The sequence below is a fragment of the Ilyonectria robusta genome (assembly GCF_021365365.1).
Source record: "Ilyonectria robusta strain PMI_751 chromosome Unknown BGZ61scaffold_35, whole genome shotgun sequence".
In the NCBI taxonomy this organism is placed as follows: Eukaryota; Fungi; Ascomycota; class Sordariomycetes; order Hypocreales; family Nectriaceae; genus Ilyonectria; species Ilyonectria robusta.
Window position 1 is genome coordinate 226,076 of NW_025764469.1, and position 18,855 is coordinate 244,930.

An 18,855-nucleotide genomic window follows, 5' to 3' on the forward strand; every position below is an offset into this window, starting at 1 on the left:
GCGCTGAAGGGCATCATCTCCTTGAGTCAAACTCGAAAAACCTTCGTCTCGCAGCTGCCCTGTCCCACCCGCGTCAGCTTCGCGTTCTTCTCGCGCCATTCTGGCGTTTGATTAGAATTGATATTGAGCTCGTTACTGAGCTTGCGTACGTACTCGTAAGGGTGAATGGTGGGCCATGGACGTTGAGCCTCCACGTCAAGGTCTGCAGGGGACCTGCAAAGTCGCTAGTACATCCGTCCAGGCGTGTATTTTGGTTTGGGCGCAGGTCCCTGATACCGACCGCTTGGACTCTTTGTCTTCGTCTTCGTCAATAAATAAAGCGATATGAATTGGGATGGTGAGAGTAGAGAAAATACTTGAGAGACAAACAGCTTTCAAGCGAACTGGACTTGACTTTAGGGTTCCGTCGAGGTAATTTACCGAACGGTAATTTACCTATCTGACCAAGGTTTTTGACGTCAGAAACCTCGAGGTATTTTACATGTCAAAAACCTCTCATTGGCCAATGTCTATTTCATCTCCACTATTTTCCAAATCGGTCTCTTCCCAACCCCAACCATCGACAACAATAGAGTCTTGGAAGGCGTTTTCTATCTTTATCAGCCGAGCAACATCAACTGTCTCCCAGTTTTTGACAGTCATCGGTTCTGCCGGATTATCTTTGACTGTCTTGAGCCTCTTTAGCACCCGACTGTTCATATAGATGAAAGTGACCTTATCAGTGCTAAGTGGACTAAGCCGATTCCGAAGCTTACAATGAAGGTAGTTCGTAGCACTAAAGGAACGCTCTGAAGGAACAGAACGCAGAAGGGAATTTGGTGATAATTTGTGCGCTGCATCGGTTATTTAACGCACTAAACCTATTCCGTACACCAACTAATCCTAATATGGCTACGCACTAAGCCTAAAATGGGAGGGTTTTTGACGTAAATTACCGCCAAAAACCCCCTTTAGGAATTTGACGGTCAAAAACAGTTTTTGACGGTCAAAAACGGAACCCTACTTGACTTAACCTGTGCTTTGGGTCGGGACATATCTGATGGTGACAACGGGGTCAGTATGCTGCGTCATACCCATGGCTTTCTCGACTACAAAACGACAACTTGGAAATATATCTTTAACCATGATGGGAATTGATACCATACGGAAGGTCTCAGCAAGAGAAATTCCGTGACTATACTTTAACTTGTACGAATGTGATTCTCAGGAAGAGACCAGTTTGTTTATTGGCATCTCGATTGTTTTGCTCGAGAGTATGTTACGTGAGCCAACTTACCCTATATGCGCCAGATAGGGGCTACCGCGCATCCCGCGTATTTATAATGGTGGAGTGGGTATCTCTTAACTCAATGGCCTTGGGTTTCACCACCCAGATAATATGCACTTCGCCGTCTCTCACGTTACAAATACTCTTCTTGGAAACCAGCCAGATAGTCCATTCAAAGTTATAAAATTAGGCTGCCGTTGAACATAGAGAAAGAATGCAATTCTGGACTTTTGTCAGGACGATGGTTTCGGTTGTAAGATACCTCGTTTACTATAGATGAACACAGTGCTACGGCTGTACCCGCTAACATATCTTAGCAGAACATCGGAAGATTCACTAATTGCACACCACGCGTCGGAGCGTCGAGTGCGTAGTACTTGAATTCGGACTCTGCAGCAGGCAGCCAGGCCACATAATTTGGAAGCCAGATATAACCTGGTCACGTGCGTTACTGATTACTGATTGATTGATTAGGAGCTTACTGATACTGATATCATATCAGTATCAATCAGTAATCAGTACTGCTTGATAACTGACTGCTTGTTGAGAAGTCTGCAGCTACCCCTCCGTCGCGGCCGAGCCGCCTACCAAGGGCCTCGCCGACGACGCCGCGGCGGTGCGGGCGGCGCTTCAGCGCCTCGCCGATGAGGGGACGACGATCGTGCTCGTCGTGCATTCGTACGGTGGGCTGGTTGGCGCCAATGCTGTCGAGGGTTTGGGCTACAAGCAGCGGGCGAAGCAGGGCCAGAGTGGTGGCGTCATCATGTTTGTCTATCTGGCAGCTTTCGTGACGCCGCTGGGCAAGAGCATCAAGGACATGCTGGGTGGGCAGTTTTTGCCGTGGATGAAGTTTGATGTAAGGGTCCCTCTCACCCTAATGAAACCATCCCCCCCGGGGGGTTATAGGTCACATTTGAAATTGGAACAAGAGTTTGCCGCTGACTCGTGACTCTCAAGGGTAATTACGTCCACGCCGACACGCCTGAGGTCGTGTTCTATCACGACTTGGAACCGGAGGCTCAGAAAAAGGCCATTGTCGCGCTGAAGCACCAGTCGGCCCCGGTTTTCACTGACGCCGTCACATATGAGCCCTGGCATGACATCGACAGCATGTTCTTCTTCTGTGACGCCGACCAGGCTCTGCCGCTGCCGGTGCAGCAGGGAATGGCAGCTTTGCTCGGGCCGAATGCTGCCAGCTTTCACTCCAAGGCCAGCCACTCACCGTTCTTGTCGCAGGCCCAGGAGGTTGTCGATGGTTTAGAGTATGCCGCGAAGGTGGGTCAGGAGAAGATTAAGGCTTGAGATCGAGTCAGTGACAGGCCTGTGGTGGTCGTGTAGAGGAGGGCCAGCGCCCCGGGGGGGGGGGAAGTACGAAGGATGATGATCTTGACTCTTCAGATTTGAGATCATAACGGGAATGTCCAACGCTTAGACCAAGTGCTTTTTACCGTGGTCAGAGAGGAATTCCGTCCAGTGCTTCTTCTTTTGTCCGTGGCAAGTGTCGAATAACACCTTTTTCGCATGTTTAGCCTTCCTTTCCAGGTCCGGGTCGCATTGGCCTACTCTTCTGAGCGGTCCTCGCAGCGTTCCTCCAACAGGTGTAATCCTCTCTTAACTCTGCGAGTTCCTGCGTCTACCACTGTTTCACGTACGGCGAAGGCTCTGCAAGTGGTGTGTGGGTGCGTACAGCCCCATCCACCAAGGAGATGAGGGCGTTATGGAATTCTTCAATGTTGCTGGGAGGTAGGAGCCACTTAGTCCCGTCTTGGACTGTTCTCCTGATTCCCTCCCAGTTCGCGTGTTTGAACACAAGCCTTGGTTCGGGCCCCACCCTTGTGACCAGTGAATCGAACTTGGTTCCGATGGCTCGGTGATCCGAGCCATATGCTTGATCCCAGATACTGCATACCATCACCTCTGCTGCAAGGCGTTGCATCCCCTAGGAGTAACTGTTTCGTAGGATTGGCCGACATTCCAATTACCGTTTCGAGCCTGGTTCTCCAGGACTTTGCATACCGATTTTGGGCTACGGGACGATCGACTCTGGTGGGACGTCTTCGTACGCTAATTCGCAATTCGATGAGTGTTTCAGCCACACACGCCCGATGTCAACCACTGGGCTACGCAGCAAAAGGTTCTATTGACTCCCGAAGTCGGAACCGAACAAATCAGGATCTGGTGATGCCCATGAGTCTGTTACACGATTCAGGCAGGCTAACCACCTGAAAAAGGCCTTGCCAATTCACTTAGGCAGCACTCAGCAGCCAGGCTTTTACCGACATTTTCCATAAGAATAACTTTGCCTGCAATACAAACCGGAGACGACTCAGTCTCATCTGATGTCAAAGCCTCGAATGACAACTCCGACAACGAAAGATGCCGGATTTCGAAGAGCTCGACAACTGGAAGGCTCTAATGATGGCTTGATTGCTCTAACACCTGCTTTTGTGGCAGATACTGGGTCTTGTCCAAAGTCTTATTACCTACTAGGATCGACTTCGTTGACGATGCCAACCAAGCCTCTCTACACCAAATGGTAACGTTATGTTCCAAGGACGGGACAGCATGAGTCTGACTCTATAGGCAGGGGACCAACACATGGGAAATTCGGTATTCGTCTCCCTCGCGCAGTGCTCCTAATAGTGTAAATAGTGCGTGTGGACACCCCAAACTGCTCCTTTAGTGCGTGTGACTGGGCGACACTAAACCACCAGTGCGTTGAAACGACCACACTAAACTACCAGTGTGCCTGCAAGGCCCACACTGCACTGTTAGTTCGTCTGTCACTTTCACACTAAACCATAGTGCAAATCATGGTCTGCACTATTAGTGTAAAATTCAAAGACTACTTGAGGCCGTTCCCCGTATATACTCTCAGTGCTCCGAATTGGCGGTTCAAATGGGCTAGGCTGCCTGGACCGCTTGGACCGCCTGTCATCCAGCGTTTTCAGTGGAGCAACAGCACAGTTGGTGAGCCTATATGGACGTGAAAACGCGCCAAAATCTAGACCCCCACTTCAATTTCCCAATTAGGCTCGCCTCAATGACCGCTGACCCGTGCGCACAATCATCTCGCACTAATAGTGAGACTGGTAGTCTGCGACTCCAGCACTGAACTACTGGTCCGTCTGATCGAGTCACACTGAACTACCAGTGTAGTGTGAGAGTCCTGCACTGAACCATCAGTGTAGAGCGAGAGACGTAAACTGAACTAGTAGTCCATGCACTAATAGTCTGCACTGCAGTGTGAACTAATAGTCCAGTTAATAGTGCGCACTATTAGGAGCACTGCCCTCGCGTGAGAGCCCTGCTGTGAGAGACACCCGCTCACAGTCACCCCAACTAGAGCCAGTGCTATTGACTTCATCAAAATTTTCAAGATGGACATCAGAGATCACGATAAGGGCTGCGGCCGCAGGGTGTGTTCGTTGGACGGCATTACATCGAGCAGGACAATAGAGTGTCGTCTTTGTCAGTTCTTCCGAGAACTCAAAGTTGACAGCAAGCCCGGAAATCCGAACGATTACTCTCTGTATGCCTTCTCAGCAGTTCGAACTTTCAGTCTACCGAGAAATGCGGTGGAGGATACCGCGTTGCTTGCTGTTCTGCCAGCGAAAACGGGAACAATAAAATGCCGAAATGAATTGCGAGCTCTCCCATATATCATGCAGTCACTGCAAAGCGCTGGCTGTATATCTGGCCGTACGATTCAAGACAGGGTAGACTTCCTGGTTATGAACGAGTGGCTCACATTCTGCAACTTATACCATGACAAGTCATGCAGGCCAGAGGTACATTTTCAAACTCCCCGTTTCCAGGTCATTGACTGCTACAGCCGCAGAATTGTCCCATGGTCAGAAGTCCGGCCCGGTAGCGGATATGTCACTTTGAGCTACGTATGGGGGCCGAATGCTGCCTCTTCCAGCTGTGGAGATCTTCCGACTAAGACGCCGAACGTTAACCCTCACAGTGTCGCCAATGCTAACGACTATTCGCAGTTGGCGACGGCCTCACGGACAAGCGGGATCCGTTTCCCGAGCCGGTATTTGGTATCAGTCGGAGGCGAGTCAGACGGCCCGAAGCAAGTGGATTCGTCAATCACGTGTCGGATTTAACCCCTCCGCAAACGCCACCTGGTAAACTCAGGCGTAACGCGGGATTTCAATCCCGTACTGAAATAAGGTTAGTGGGGGGACCCCATGCTCCGATAAAGACAGCTGGGCTTTGTTCACACCAGCCATGACACCATCGATATCACAATCTGCATCGAAGAGGAAGTTTCGAAAGCATGTCACAACTGCTTGTGCGCAGTGTCGCGAGAGTAAAGTCAAAGTATGCAACACAGAATCTTGAAGGACATGGATGATAATGACAGTCGGAAGTGCGATGGAGCAACGCCCATTTGTGGGAGTTGTCTGCGAAAAGGAAAAGAATGCCGATATGAGGCCAGGGCAGATCGAAGAAAGTAAGTGGTGCCATATGTCCAGTTTAAAGAGCTGAATGATAACAAGCTGTTTTCGTCCAGACTCTCTCCCCGTGTCGCGATCGAATTGCTCTCAACGAGGATGAACCAGCTCTCCAAATTCATCATCGAAAATGGCCTCGAACCACCGCCCATGCAACCGGGCAACGACGAAACACTCTCTGTAATTCTACATACCTTGGGGCTTGGGAAACTACAGCCTCAGTCGAGAGAGCCAACAAATGCATCCTCCGTCGAGCTAGCCGACCAGATTGACGAGGGCAGGGATGGACATCGAACGAACGGGAATCGAATCGATAGATTCATTCGATGCCAAGTCTTACGAATGTCGAATCGAATTTCTTGGCATTCGATTCGATGTCGAATCTGCGGCGTGCCCATTCGATTCGCATCGAATCGAATGTGACATGTCCTGTTCGATGTTCGAATACATCGATTCGAATGTGGGGCATCCTATTCGACATTCGAACCGTACAGGTCACCATATGATTCGACATCGAATCGATCGCCCCCACCCGTTCGATCGAAAATCGATCGATTCGGTCGAACAGAGAGACGCGATGTGCGAATCATGACCAAGGGGTGGATTCAGCGCGATTCGCAGACGCGTTAAGAGGCCCCTGGCACTCTCCTCGACGCGAGAAGTGCAACGCGATCAACACTGACAACAATTCATCTTAATGCTAAGATGTGTTAGCAAGTACATAACATGACCCTAAAAGCCCATAGCATACTAGGTACCCTGCAACTACAGCAATCATCCCTGTCACGACCCTGTCTAACCGCCCCCCAGCCCGGAACGGATTAACGCGCCGGCCACCGCGAATTGCCAACAGGTTTACCAGTTGGGAATGACTCCCATGGTCACAATCCCGACAAACAACCCACCAGCAGGTGCTTTACAGGAATGTAACGGACAACCCAATTTAATCTTGTAATAAAACACTGAGTCGGTTTCTATGAGGAATATATATTTGTCGCGTGGGGGGTTGAAGTATGAGTTATTGTTGCTGTAAAATACAACCTCCCAAGTTAGGAGGTACCAAGGTCGTCATATAAAGTAGGTGGGGCTTACAGTAGTTTTTAACGCAGGAGTATAGGGTATGTTTGTCCCAGTAACAGGCCGCTATACAGAGAGGGGGATCACCAAAAACACGCCGCTTTTTCTGCAGAATAATAGGAAGGAAGCAAAAAGAAAAGAAAAGGAAACCAAAAAAAAACTGTCTCCGTATTTCTCTCTACTAAAAAGTTTTTACTGATGCCAGCTTTGGCATGATCAGATGAATATGTCCGGCTCGAAGTTTTCACGCATTGGCGAGTATGGGATTCATGATCTTCCTGCCCCCCTCTTTAACTTTTTGGTTGTCTCGGGGACCTGCGCCTAAAGCCAGCTTTGCCTGTGAACCGATGTACCAGCGACTTCACAGGTGCATCCACTTAGAGCCTCAACTTCAAGTCCCCACCGTTCCGCCCCCTCACGTGAACGGTTTACGAAAATCTCAAGAATCCATTCTGAGTTGACGCCAGATTGGAATGAGCACAAATGCAAAGCCGGTATGGGGACTTGGCTGAGGAACGGGATGGCTTTTTTTCAAGGTTGGCCCGTAGTGATGCGTCTGTGCTTGTGGCATGAGCCAATAGGAGCCTCTGACGCAAGTGGAACAGGGAATATATGGAATCTTACCCCGCCGTCTGTGGACCTAATCAACGAGACCCCGATTTGGCTGGTTGCCAAGTACTGAGAGCTTGGTGGAGCGGCACTTGGGAGAATCTCCGTACACCAATGGTCGGAACAAAGTTTGGCTTCTTACATACAATGGCGGCTTCACGCGCGACTCTCTCGCCTTGGGCGCGCCAGGTCGTCGTTCGCGCTGCTCGCGAATGCATCATTAATCGCACAAGACTTTGCATGTTTAGCGGCAGTGGAGATGTCGCGAATTTCGCGTTGACGACAAAATGGGCGTGATATACGCGTGTTATTGGCCTCAATGCCTGTCCAGTCAGTGATGGATGGATGGATTTAAGTTGAGCCTCAGTGCAGTCTCAATGGCTTCCAACAACCTCGACCCACGCGACCCATCTGTCCGACTAGCTAAACTAACTGCATCATGATGTCCTCCGAACCATTCTCTTTGAGCCCTTCGTCCTGGAATCAACCAGGTGTGATGGAGCGCGATGAATTCTCTTCTTCGCCAGCCGCCCCGTCTCCAGGAACCTCGTTACCAACGACGCCATCGCTCCGTCCTCGCGGGACTGCCGCCGATTTTATTCAGGTCGATTGGACACTCTGGGGCCGCCAAGAGTGGGCCAAATGGCCCGGATTCGAGCGTTATACTGGCGGCCAAGACACGAGGGCATGGTGGCAACAATATGGGTATCGCGTTAAGGACCGTTCCACCTCGCGGCAGGGAAATAAGCTGAAGTGGATCTGCGCCGACTGCTTTGCCCGAGGTTTCAAGAAGAAGTCGGACTTCTGTTTCGTCTGCTCGACAGGAGTCGCCATCAGGAAACACCTACTCAAAGCCCACGGGATTCTTGTAAGTGTGTGCCTCTCATCTACGGTTTGATAACGTGCTGATTTGGCAGGCCCCGAACAAAGTTGCCAGCCCCGTGGGGGGCTCATTTCTAAATGACAGGACCATCACCGACTTCATCGATGCCGACTTCAATAATCCCCACGACCAGTTTCTTCTCAGCAAGCTGCGTGGAAGATTCAGCAGCAAAGGCCTCCGAGTACTCCTCCTCGACTGGATTACCTACCATAACCTGCCGTTCAACATTGTCAATACCGAGCGGTTCCAGCGGATCCTTCTCTACGGCAATCCCCTCCTTGATGTGACCCACATTCCCTCTGCGAAGACGCTGCTTCGCATGCTCGAATCCGAGTATAGGGGTGCCGTTGGGCCGGTAACCGAAGTATTGCGCAGCGCTCGATCCCAGATTCATTTCTCCTTCGACGGTTGGACATCCAAGTCGTACACTTCGTTTCTTGGGATCAACGCTCAATTCATTGATAACCACTTTGTCCAACACCGAATCCTCCTTGGGCTTCGACCTCTCTCGGGCAGACACAACGGTGCTTCACTTGCCGATGAGGTCGCTGATACGCTCGCATTCTGGCAAATCAACGACCCGGACAAGGTTGGCTACTTCACGCTGGACAATGCTGCCAACAATGACACCTGCATGGACGATCTTGCCTTTGAACACGGCTTCTCAGCTGAAGAGCGACGGATCCGCTGCGCTGCGCATATCTTCAACCTTTGCGTGCGGGCAATGCTATACGGTTCGAAGCGAGAGAACTTCGCGGCAATCATCGCTGCCGATGGTGACGATCAAGATGACGATGAGGAGCTAGTTGATCAAGCTATCGACGAGGCCCTGGATGTAGAAATGGAAGACGGCACGGATGAAGACTTTGAAGCGAACACTGCCGTTGGTATCCCAGAAGAGGACTTCCTATCATCCCACCCAGCCCCGGAGGAGATCAATGGAGCCACTTTCAGGGAGTACAGCCAGAACGGCGCCCCAGGAATGCTTCACAACATCGGGATTCAGCTGCGAGCGACTACACAGCTGTACGAGCAGTTTCTTCAGTCTCAGCGCAAGGAATCCGGCCATGAATCAACACTTCACTGGGTCTTCAACAATGCCACCAGATGGAACTCGGATATGCGGATGATGGAGAGGGCCCTTCGTCTCCGCCCGGCTCTCAATACGTTCTTCAATGACGTTCAGAACCGTTGGGAAACTGAGGGTCTTTGTGACAAACCGAAACCGGCAGTTCTGCAATACCGCTTAAGTGCGTACGACTGGAAGGTTATCGAGGTGCTTGTCAAGCTTCTGAAGCCTTTTGAAATCGCCACCAAGCAACTTCAGGGCGACGGTATTCCCGACGCGAGGTCGACTTGCGGTAGTTTCGATGAATACTTCCCTGTCTTCGAGATCCTACTTGACCACCTCGAAGGAGCTATCGAAGGCACAATCTTTGAAGAAGTTGAGGATCCAGTGAGCAAGGAGAAGAAGGACGTCGAAGTCGCCATCTACGACGGGCTCGATAGCAGAACCCGTAGATTGCTCAAGGTCTTTATCAAGCTCGGATGGAAGAAGCTGCACAAGTACTACAACTGTCTGACTAGCGCAGCTTATGTCGGCGCTGTTGTCTTCAACCCGGCGAAGAAGTGGCGCCTTCTCGATCAACTGTGGTCTCGAGTGCCTTCTCGTAAGGCCAAGGGTTGGCGATTAGAGTACGAATCCCAGCTCTTGGAGATCTGGGAGAGTTACAGGGAACGCGAAGTTGACTACGAAGTCTTCGCTACATCTGACGAGGCCTCAATGGATTACATTGAGCGGAGACTTGCCAGGAGTGTAGCTGGGTCGCCATGCGCCCAGGGTTCGTCCTTGGCAGTGTCCAGTGCCCGCAAGAGCACCCGAAAGACGAAACACACGACAGCAGGAGCGACTGCTGATGACGAATATGCTCGGTACTGTGCTGAGGATGTTGTCAACAGTCACCACTACAGAAGCAGGCCGATTGACTGGTGGAAAATCAACAGGAATCGGTACCCGCGACTGTCTCTGATGGCGGTTGATATGCTCACCATCCCATCGTCGTCTGCGGAGAGCGAGAGGACATTTAGCAGTGCAGGACGTATGACGGCACCGTTGAGAAGTCGGCTGAGGAGGGAGATAGTGGCGATGGCTCAGTGCATTCGATCATGGAGTAAAGCTGGGATCTACACGCCTTCACTGCCGCTGGTTAGCCTCAGTGATGATCAATGGGTTGACGCACTTGCGTCGCTGAGGGGGACGAGTGACATTTAATCTGCCTAGTACCTGCCTTTGCACAATTGACGATGTTCTGCGATGTCTTATCTGAAGCCGTGATACCTTCTAAACCCGCTCTGCACCTCTCACCACTCTTCTGTCGGGGTATGACGGCATGACGGCCTGGTGATGATGACGACGGTCCATTTGGTTCTAGGTCCTATTGGTGTTTCGGTCTCCGCCGGGATTAGTTCTACGTTCGATCGAGTTCGAATCGAATTCGATCGAATCTTGGCATTCGATAGATATCGAATCTACGGAAGACATGTTCGATTCGAGTCGAATCTACGGCACAAGAATTGTGGCGCGTTCGATTCGATACGAATCTGCGGGAGATGTGTTCGATTCGAGTCGAATCTACAGGACAAGAATTGTGGCACGTTCGATTCGATACGAATCTGTGGGAGATGCGTCCGATTCGATTCGAATCTACGGGGTCACATTCGATTCGAACGCCAAGGCTTGGCGTTCGATTCGATAGATTCGTAAGATGTCCATCCCTGGAATTGATTCAATGGTCAGTTGAAAATATTCAGAAGCCGGAGGTTTAGAACAGTGCTTAAATAGACCAAACGTTGATTTCACAAACCCGTATTGCCAAAATCCAAAGAGTCAGATTTGCCATAACAATAGGGGTCCCATTCCCCAGAGATAGAAGGGCTCCGAATTCCCCAACTCACTCAACCCCCCTATTTCCGCACCCATTATATTAGCCGTCTTATGAGTGTCTAAGGCCGTGTTTAGATCCCTCCGAGAATTATAAAATTCAAGGACTCTCTGTAATGTGAATATATCACCAAATGTGACTCGTCTTTTGGGAGTTGCGGCTCATAATCAAGATTTCATAAACCGGCTCTGGGTTCCACGCCCATTGCGTACTCTCCATTACCTAGCTTGTGAATGGAATCCACAGAATACTTTTTTACTCTCCATGCGGAAACGATAACGAGGCTCATCTCACTATGATGACGCGGCTCCACGAGCCGCAGCGTTCCAGAGGGTCCGTGGTCGCCAATCTCCCCTAAAAGCGGATATTTAGACTGGGCGAAGCAAGGTCGGGTGTTTCTTCGAAACCCTTGCACTAAATAACGAAAACGAACCTTAGAGTGTATCTAAAATAAACCTCAGGCCTGGGTAGAATTGCGTAACATCCATTATTACCGTGAAACGGACAGCAACAGTGGAGAAAACGCGATGGCCTAGCTCTTGCTCGGTAATGGAACCAGTGTTATATAAAGGCCAACAGCCCCTTCTCATCTCCAAATTCCTTTCACACCACACATACATCAATCTGAACAACAACCTTTCAGCATTGAATTCAAGAAAACATGCGTTCTTTCGTATTTTTGGCTGTTTTCGTCTCCTTGGGCCTGGCGGCTCGACCATTCCTCAACGAACCTGACACTGGGTAGGTGCTGAATAGTTAATTCTAAGCTCCTAGACGCAGACGAAAGCTCATCATGAATTTTAGAATCGAAAGTGCTCTTAAAATTGTCAATGGATCGCTCCCGCCTTTGGACAGAGTGCTTGGGCTTCCGGACTTTGACTACGTTGCGAGAAACGTGATGGATCCGGCAGCCTACGCATACGTTTGTCACGGCGCTGGTAGCGAATCATCTTACAGAAACAACCTGGAGGCGTATAATAGATTTCGCTTCCGGCCTCGTGTGATGGTGGACATCACCAACATTGACGCCAGTCTCAAGTATGTCGAAGAGTCGATCCCTATGAACCCATCTCTGACCGCCAACCAAGCACATCGATTCTAGGACATGAGTTCGCTGTACCATTTTTCATCAGCCCCTTTGCCTCAGCTGGCCTTGCAAACCCGGCAGAGAAAAAGGGCTTGTGGAGGCAGCGGCGAATCTTGGTGTTTTGTATATTGTATGAACAGTCGAAAACCTATCCCCGTGCGACAAACATAGTGACTCACATGACGACAGGCATCCCAAAGTTCAACTCTGTCCATGGAGGAAATAGGAGCATTGAAAAGTGACAAACAGGTCATATGGCAACAGGTTAGACTAACATAAGCGGCAGTTGGTATAGCTTTCTAATTGTATAACAGGTCTCGATCTCGAATCTTGACAAAGAGCCACCTCAAGATTTATTCAAGCAAATCGAAAGAGATGGTATGCAAGCCATTGTACTCACTGTTGATTCATCTGGAGACCGAACGGCCTATCGTTCACGGAGAAGATTGGAAGATACCAGCATCGGCCGAGATCCCCGGTACACTTTCATGACGTGGGATTATTACCAGGAGCTCCAGGCCATGACATCCCTTCCCATTATCCCCAAAGGAATTCAAACTGCTGAGGACGCTCGAAAGGCCATTGAAGTTGGTGCGCCGGCTATATTCCTCTCAAACCATGGCGGTCGCGCTCTTGACGGCTCTCCTTCGCCACTAGAGATTGCCTGGGAGATCTATCAGCGAGACCCCAGTGTTTTTGAAGAAATTGAAGTGTATGCTGACGGTGGCGTCCGATACGGCACAGACTTGCTGAAACTCATGAGTCTTGGTGTTAAAGCTGCTGGGTTAGGACGTCCCTTCATGTACGCAAACCTCTATGGCACTGCAGGGGTATCTCGAGCCATCTCTCTCCTCACTAAGGAAGTCACCAGCGCTGGAGCAAACCTTGGCTTGGCTGATATAAAAGATATCGAACCCTCTTTCGTAAGTTGCATCAAAACATTGCACCGAGTTAAGTACTAATTATGATAGCTGCAAATAACATCAACGGCATGGAATAGCTGAATTGATGTTAAGTTGAGACATTAGACTCGAGATAAGCCAGGATTGTTAGTTAAGGAGCGTTTAGCTATATACAGACGAGTCAATTATGCCCAGCACGCCTTGCCCAGAGGCCGTTCTGCTGAAATACACACTTCGTACTTCCTCGATTATGCCTTGGTTTCGGTAAAGCTCTTTATAACCTATTATTAAATTCCGGGATAAATTGAGGTGCGTTGGAGCTCTTGATTTCTATCTGAAAGAGGGTTCTAAGTAGGTCTTTTATCTTAGCTATTATGACCATCAAGGTAGGCCTTCAAGGTGGTCTATCAAGGTAGCTGAAATAGGGGTTTGACAGTAACAGGGCTCTCATGACGATCCCAATAAGCTAGGTATATAAAAGACTCAACTAGACTTGCTTTGCTCCTGGGGCTAAATCGCGAGCATGAAGCCTGTTCAAGACTCTGTCAGCTTCACCCGGACCATGTTTGCCCCTGCCAGATTGTCGGCGACGAGGAGCTGACACTTGTGGCAATCGAACACCGTGAGGAACGCAGAAGGGTCTTCTGGCTTCTATACAGTCTCGATAGCCATCTCGCTTGTCTTTCAACTCAGTTCTTTCCATTCTGGATTCCTGCTGCCAGGTGTACGGTGAGGCTGGTTTCCTTCTTCTTCACTCTCACGTTATTAATGGACGAGTAGCGCCTTTGCCCGAGTTGATCTGGGAGATCCTCGAACTTGTCTCACTTGACGACTTACAGATGAGGTCCATGGGGCCTCCGCTTGTTGCCTCTGGCACTGGATTTTTGGAATATTTTCTCCTATACTCGGTGACACAATTGAGTATCGTCAACGGTTGCATCACCAGAGGTTCCGTGGGCAGGAGGATACTCATTGCCTCCTCTTGATGCAGGACCAATTAACCAAATACAAAGCAAGTCTGGATGAGCGAGGTCGCTCTGTCTGCATATCGAGGCCTGGCTGTAGGGCTTTACTATTCGCTCTATAGCGTCGGTGCTATTGTCATCGCCTCTGTGCTTCTTGGCGCCCCCCATATACCCGGAGACTGGAGCTGGCGAATGCCCATGGTCTTCCAGCTAGGCCCTCCGGCCATCCTCGCCGCTCTTATCTACCCTCTGACACTAGAATCTCCTCGATAACTGGTCTATAACGGCAAGATCGATAAGGCTATGGGAGTGATTGCTAAGTATCACACCTCGAGCGAGCGTCTAGACGATCCTATCGTTGTTGCTACAGTGAAGCAAATTCAGGACTCCATCGAGACGGTTGACACAAAGCCTTGGGATTTCACTACTTTATGGAGCACCAAGGGCGCAAGATATAGGCTATTCATTATCTTCATCTAAGTCCCTAGGGGGGGTTATGGTTCACCCCTGGTTCCGGTTCACCCCATCAAGTCACCAACCCAACTACATATAGAACCACAACTACTTCAATTTAAAGGCTAAAAATACAAGAAAAATACCATTTGAATTGCTCAATCGCTCTCTTCGACAGAGGGAGTTCTATATCGCCTTGCGAGCCTAATTGACCTTCCAGGTTGTATTGGAGATGGCTCCTCATCAGTACTACCATCTACCTCTTCACCATGAACCACAATCGTATCCTCTTGGGCCCTAGCCTCAATAGTGCGTTGAGCTGGCTCCCGGTTGCGTTGTGCAGCTACCTGAGCAAGGCTGATGAAGGACTCGTTTGGATTTGGCTGGACTTTTCGACGTTTTCGTGGATTAGCCTGTTCCAACTGCGTAAGTAAGCAGGCTATCTCCCTGTCTTTCACGGCAAGCTGCGCAGTACGCTTGTCAAACGACTGGGCAATCTTGCGAACTACTAGTCGCGAGCCTGGGGTTCTTGCCTTACTACCTAGTAGTTTGATGACGTCCTGGCTCTTCTTTGGAGTGGAGATATGGCTGGGGGACGGGGGAGTAGGTGTCTGGCTGTGTGGGTATATTACCCAGCGAGAAGACAGCGTTTTATGTGGGTTCCTGGGGAATAGACCTGTTGCCCGCCAGCCAGCCTCGATATTAGCCTTCCGCAATCCTTTTTCTCGAGCTTCCGCATAGAAATCAAGAAATTTGACCTTGCCAATGCGGTCTGAGTCCGTAAGAGCCGTCCAATTGGTGATAAGCTTCCTATACTCCGTCTTCAAGCTGGAAAAACAGCCAAGATCCAAGGGCTGTGTAACGTGCGAAGTATGGGCTGGCAAGAATAAGATATAAATATTATTCAGGAAGCACATCGTCATAAAATCCTCGGTAGTATGCGAACCATGGCCGTCGACAATAAGTAGTCTTGCTGCTGAAGGGTCCTCAGGGGTTGTTTGCGGTAAAAAGACCATCTCTACTTCTCTAGCCACTCAAGCGCAATATCGTTACTTGTCTAGCCGTTGGCAGAGTAGGTGGTATACCAGGTAGGATATTTCTCGAGTAATTGGTCGCCAAACCACTGATCTTGAATAGAAGCCCCCTTGAAGATAATAAGAGGCTCAAGGGCTTTGCCGGTAGCCGATATACACTCGATAAACGAGGTCCAAGTGCGATTGCAGCTCTCTTTGACAGGTGCCTGGCCAGGAGACCTCTCTGAACTGCCAATAACCAAGCCGTTAACCCCCATACCTTCCATAATTCCTCCCTCGTCCGCATTGTATCGCCGTTGGGGGGGAATCCAACTGACAATATCGTAGAGCTCGAATAACTTGTTGATATTGGCTGGGCTGGTTGCGTTAACTCGATCCCAGGCAGTCCTGCGACCTATCTTGGTGTTGATAGTTGGATGGCGTTTGACGAAGGTACTAGTCCACTTCTTTCCAAGTGGTTGGTGGTCCCCTTGGGCTCGTAAGATCGCCGAAGCCACAGCGCGAACTTGGGCATGCAAAGGCGCGTAACCAAGGCCTTCTTGCAGTAGAATCCACCTAACAAGGTCTTCTTCTTGAACTATAGAAAGCCGCTGTTGGTTTTGGTGGGCCACAGAGTGTGGTTGTCGGCCAAGAAGCCGGTGACGAAGTGTCTGGGTAGGTATGCCATGGATCTTGGCTGACGTTCGGATGGTTTCGCCATGGAGGATATCTTGGATGGCGTTGTCTATACCGGCCGTAGTGTAACGAGGCATACTGGCTCTCTGGAAGTCTAAAACACGAAAAAGCAGTTTAATTGATCGAAGTTGTGATAGTTGACGAAGGGAAATAGGTTGCCGACGCGTCGACGCGTTAGCAAGGATTACGCCAAGGTCCTCCCTGGAACAACAGAAGCTTTGGGCCAGGAGAACGAAATCCAAATTGCAAAGATAGCCTGGTTGAGCCGAAAGGACAGCGCAAAGGCGTATGGATCCATGGTAGTATATCTCACTAAAAATAGGGATGCTATGAGACTTCTACAGGAACGCTACTTCCATGCAGCCGGCGAATCGGCATACACCAGCGCCTTCGAGCGCAGAACCGGACCAATGCAATGCTATAACTGCCAGGAGCTCGGCCATAAGGCATTCTCGTGCAGCAAGAATCGGGTGTGTGCAAGGTGTGCTGCCGAAGGCCATCATCATAGTGAGTGCCAGGCGCAGGTACCTAAGTGTGTACCCTGTGGTGGCTGAGTGAATTAAAATGCGGTCTAGATACCTATTGCGGACTCAATCCCCCAAGGTTGTTCCGCCAGGGGTACCAGTCTTGTCCATTGCGGTTTCGTTCCAAATGCAGGCTCGCTTGTCTCTGAGCCCGAATACCCTCTGAAACTGGACGCGGTGTTTGTCCATGGTGCCGATTATACCCGCACCGACCCAGATGGAGCCCATGGCCGTTTGAATGTATCGAGCATCTTGCAAGATAAAGCGACTGGGGCCACCATATGTTACGAGTACACGGGCATCGTGAACCTTGCGGGTCCGGCAGGCAAGGTTCTTAGCGGCAGTCCAGATGCTGCTACAACCCTGTTCGGTGATTCATGTCAGTACAATTCTAGGCTCTTTACTAGGACTCTTATTCTAATCTGGGCGTATAGTCACACATGTCAAGTTCGAGGTCGGAGATAGACTGTTTAAGGAAATCGAGAACAAAGTATACGTCGGGGCTGGGAGATTTATTGTTGAGAAAGGCAAACCTCTTGTTGTCGAGTACAAAGTGAGTGAGGTTTCACAGGGACATTAAGGATTGTTAAGGGCAAAGTGTCTTGGTCTAGTTAGGTTTTGTAGGTAGTTAACGGAGAAAGTAGAGGCAGTAGGCATGGGACTGCGGGAGAGCTTTAGGCCCGTAACACCAGTCAGGCATGCATACCACTACTGACTAGCTAGGTTTCTAGAGTTATCAATGAAAGGGCTATTGAAGTAAGACTAACTTACAGAAAAGCAAGAGAAAACAAGTGAGTCTTTGTACTGTAGCCTAATCTTGGAGGTAATTAAGTCTTTTACCTTAAATTAGAGAGCTAGACAGCGCTTCTTCTTTCTACCTAGTAGTGGAAAACAGCTATTGTGCATCTAGAATTATAGAGAGATAGGAGAGCTGTGGAATGCATCCTCGCGAGAACAAGCACCTGACATAAACCAAGACCAACCTCAGGTGAAAGATTGAGAACCAGTGTAAGAAACGAGGGTCAGGTGCCCACATTCGATGCTGGAAGACACCTGATAGAAGCAGTTGCACTCCGATATATACCTTCAGTTTTCCTAAGACTCAAGCAGTTGCGCAATTCTAACTACGCAACGAGTTCTTAGTCAGAGCTCTGTCTCTGCTGGCCGTGGCCTTATGCCCATAGAACAATAAAAACAAACTGGTTTGCCCTGTTGATGCGTCTAGAGACCTTTCATTGCCAGACATCCCATGGATAATTATCCTCTGCATCTGTAGTCAGTATAAGGGAGATTTTCAACTACAACACAGGCCATATTTCGGCCACACTAGGTAGTGCATGCTGATCTATGGCAAGGAAATTGAGCATCATCACAGTCGGCAGCCTAGGCAAGTAATCGGGTGGCGTCAAGGCCAATTAGCTTGCTTGGATCACTTGACTGTCTTTTACCAGATGCAATTAGTTGAACTCGGCGCAGTAGCCCCTGAAACAGTACCTATGGAGCACGAGGTTTGGCTTCGTTACCGTTACCGTTATCGTTATCGTTACCGTTACCGTTACCGTTACCGTTACCGTTATTGTTATCGTTCTCGTTATCGGGTTCTGCTTCTTTGCTACCCCTGCCGCCGACTTCATATAGGAATCGACAGCAATAAAACTCTCCCGAATGCATGAAACGTCGGCCAGTCTGAGCTTTTATATTTCTTGCGTCATTGTCCTGAGACAGACTCCTGTCTGACCGTGACTCTTTGTCGATCCAATACTGGGGGATGTTGGGAGGATCGACACGCTAAGTCCAGTTTCTTCTTTACGGGACAACCGTAAATGATTCGCAATCTACGCTAATCAAGGAGCGCGTAATTTGTCCACATCTATTTCGAGACATGCTGGGGTGAATCTGGCGTAAGCAAGGAGTTGAGTGGCAGTGCAGATTGGCAGTGCTTGTGCGATCGGGTATTACACAGCCGTTCGG

At 49.7% G+C, this 18,855-nt stretch overlaps 4 protein-coding genes across 4 annotated transcripts; 3 read left to right on the plus strand and 1 right to left on the minus strand.

Annotated features, from left to right (window-relative positions):
• Nucleotides 1-1,481: 1,481 nt before the first annotated feature.
• BGZ61DRAFT_485293 (Alpha/beta hydrolase family-domain-containing protein) lies at nt 1,482-2,569 on the plus strand (the record flags this gene model as incomplete). The annotated part of the gene is made up of 4 exons (XM_046249693.1): nt 1,482-1,520; nt 1,585-1,633; nt 1,819-2,123; nt 2,225-2,569. The coding sequence occupies 4 exons, from the start codon at nt 1,482-1,484 to the stop codon at nt 2,567-2,569; spliced, it is 738 nt and encodes a 245-aa protein (XP_046096391.1).
• Nucleotides 2,570-2,900: 331 nt separating this feature from the next.
• On the minus strand, nt 2,901-3,203 carry BGZ61DRAFT_368857 (uncharacterized protein; the record flags this gene model as incomplete). Its single annotated transcript, XM_046241918.1, has 1 exon — nt 2,901-3,203. One exon carries the CDS (start codon nt 3,201-3,203, stop codon nt 2,901-2,903), a length of 303 nt encoding a protein of 100 aa, XP_046096392.1.
• An 8,702-nt stretch (nt 3,204-11,905) lies between these two features.
• Nucleotides 11,906-13,335, plus strand: BGZ61DRAFT_539591 (uncharacterized protein; the record flags this gene model as incomplete). The annotated part of the gene is made up of 6 exons (XM_046254808.1): nt 11,906-11,985; nt 12,049-12,282; nt 12,333-12,447; nt 12,521-12,595; nt 12,646-13,254; nt 13,303-13,335. The coding sequence occupies 6 exons, from the start codon at nt 11,906-11,908 to the stop codon at nt 13,333-13,335; spliced, it is 1,146 nt and encodes a 381-aa protein (XP_046096393.1).
• A 3,627-nt stretch (nt 13,336-16,962) lies between these two features.
• BGZ61DRAFT_368902 (uncharacterized protein) lies at nt 16,963-17,464 on the plus strand (the record flags this gene model as incomplete). Its single annotated transcript, XM_046241923.1, has 2 exons — nt 16,963-17,263; nt 17,319-17,464. Coding segments are annotated over 2 exons (447 nt in total), but the record flags the coding sequence as incomplete, so codon positions are not given.
• Between the last annotated feature and the right edge of the window lie 1,391 nt (nt 17,465-18,855).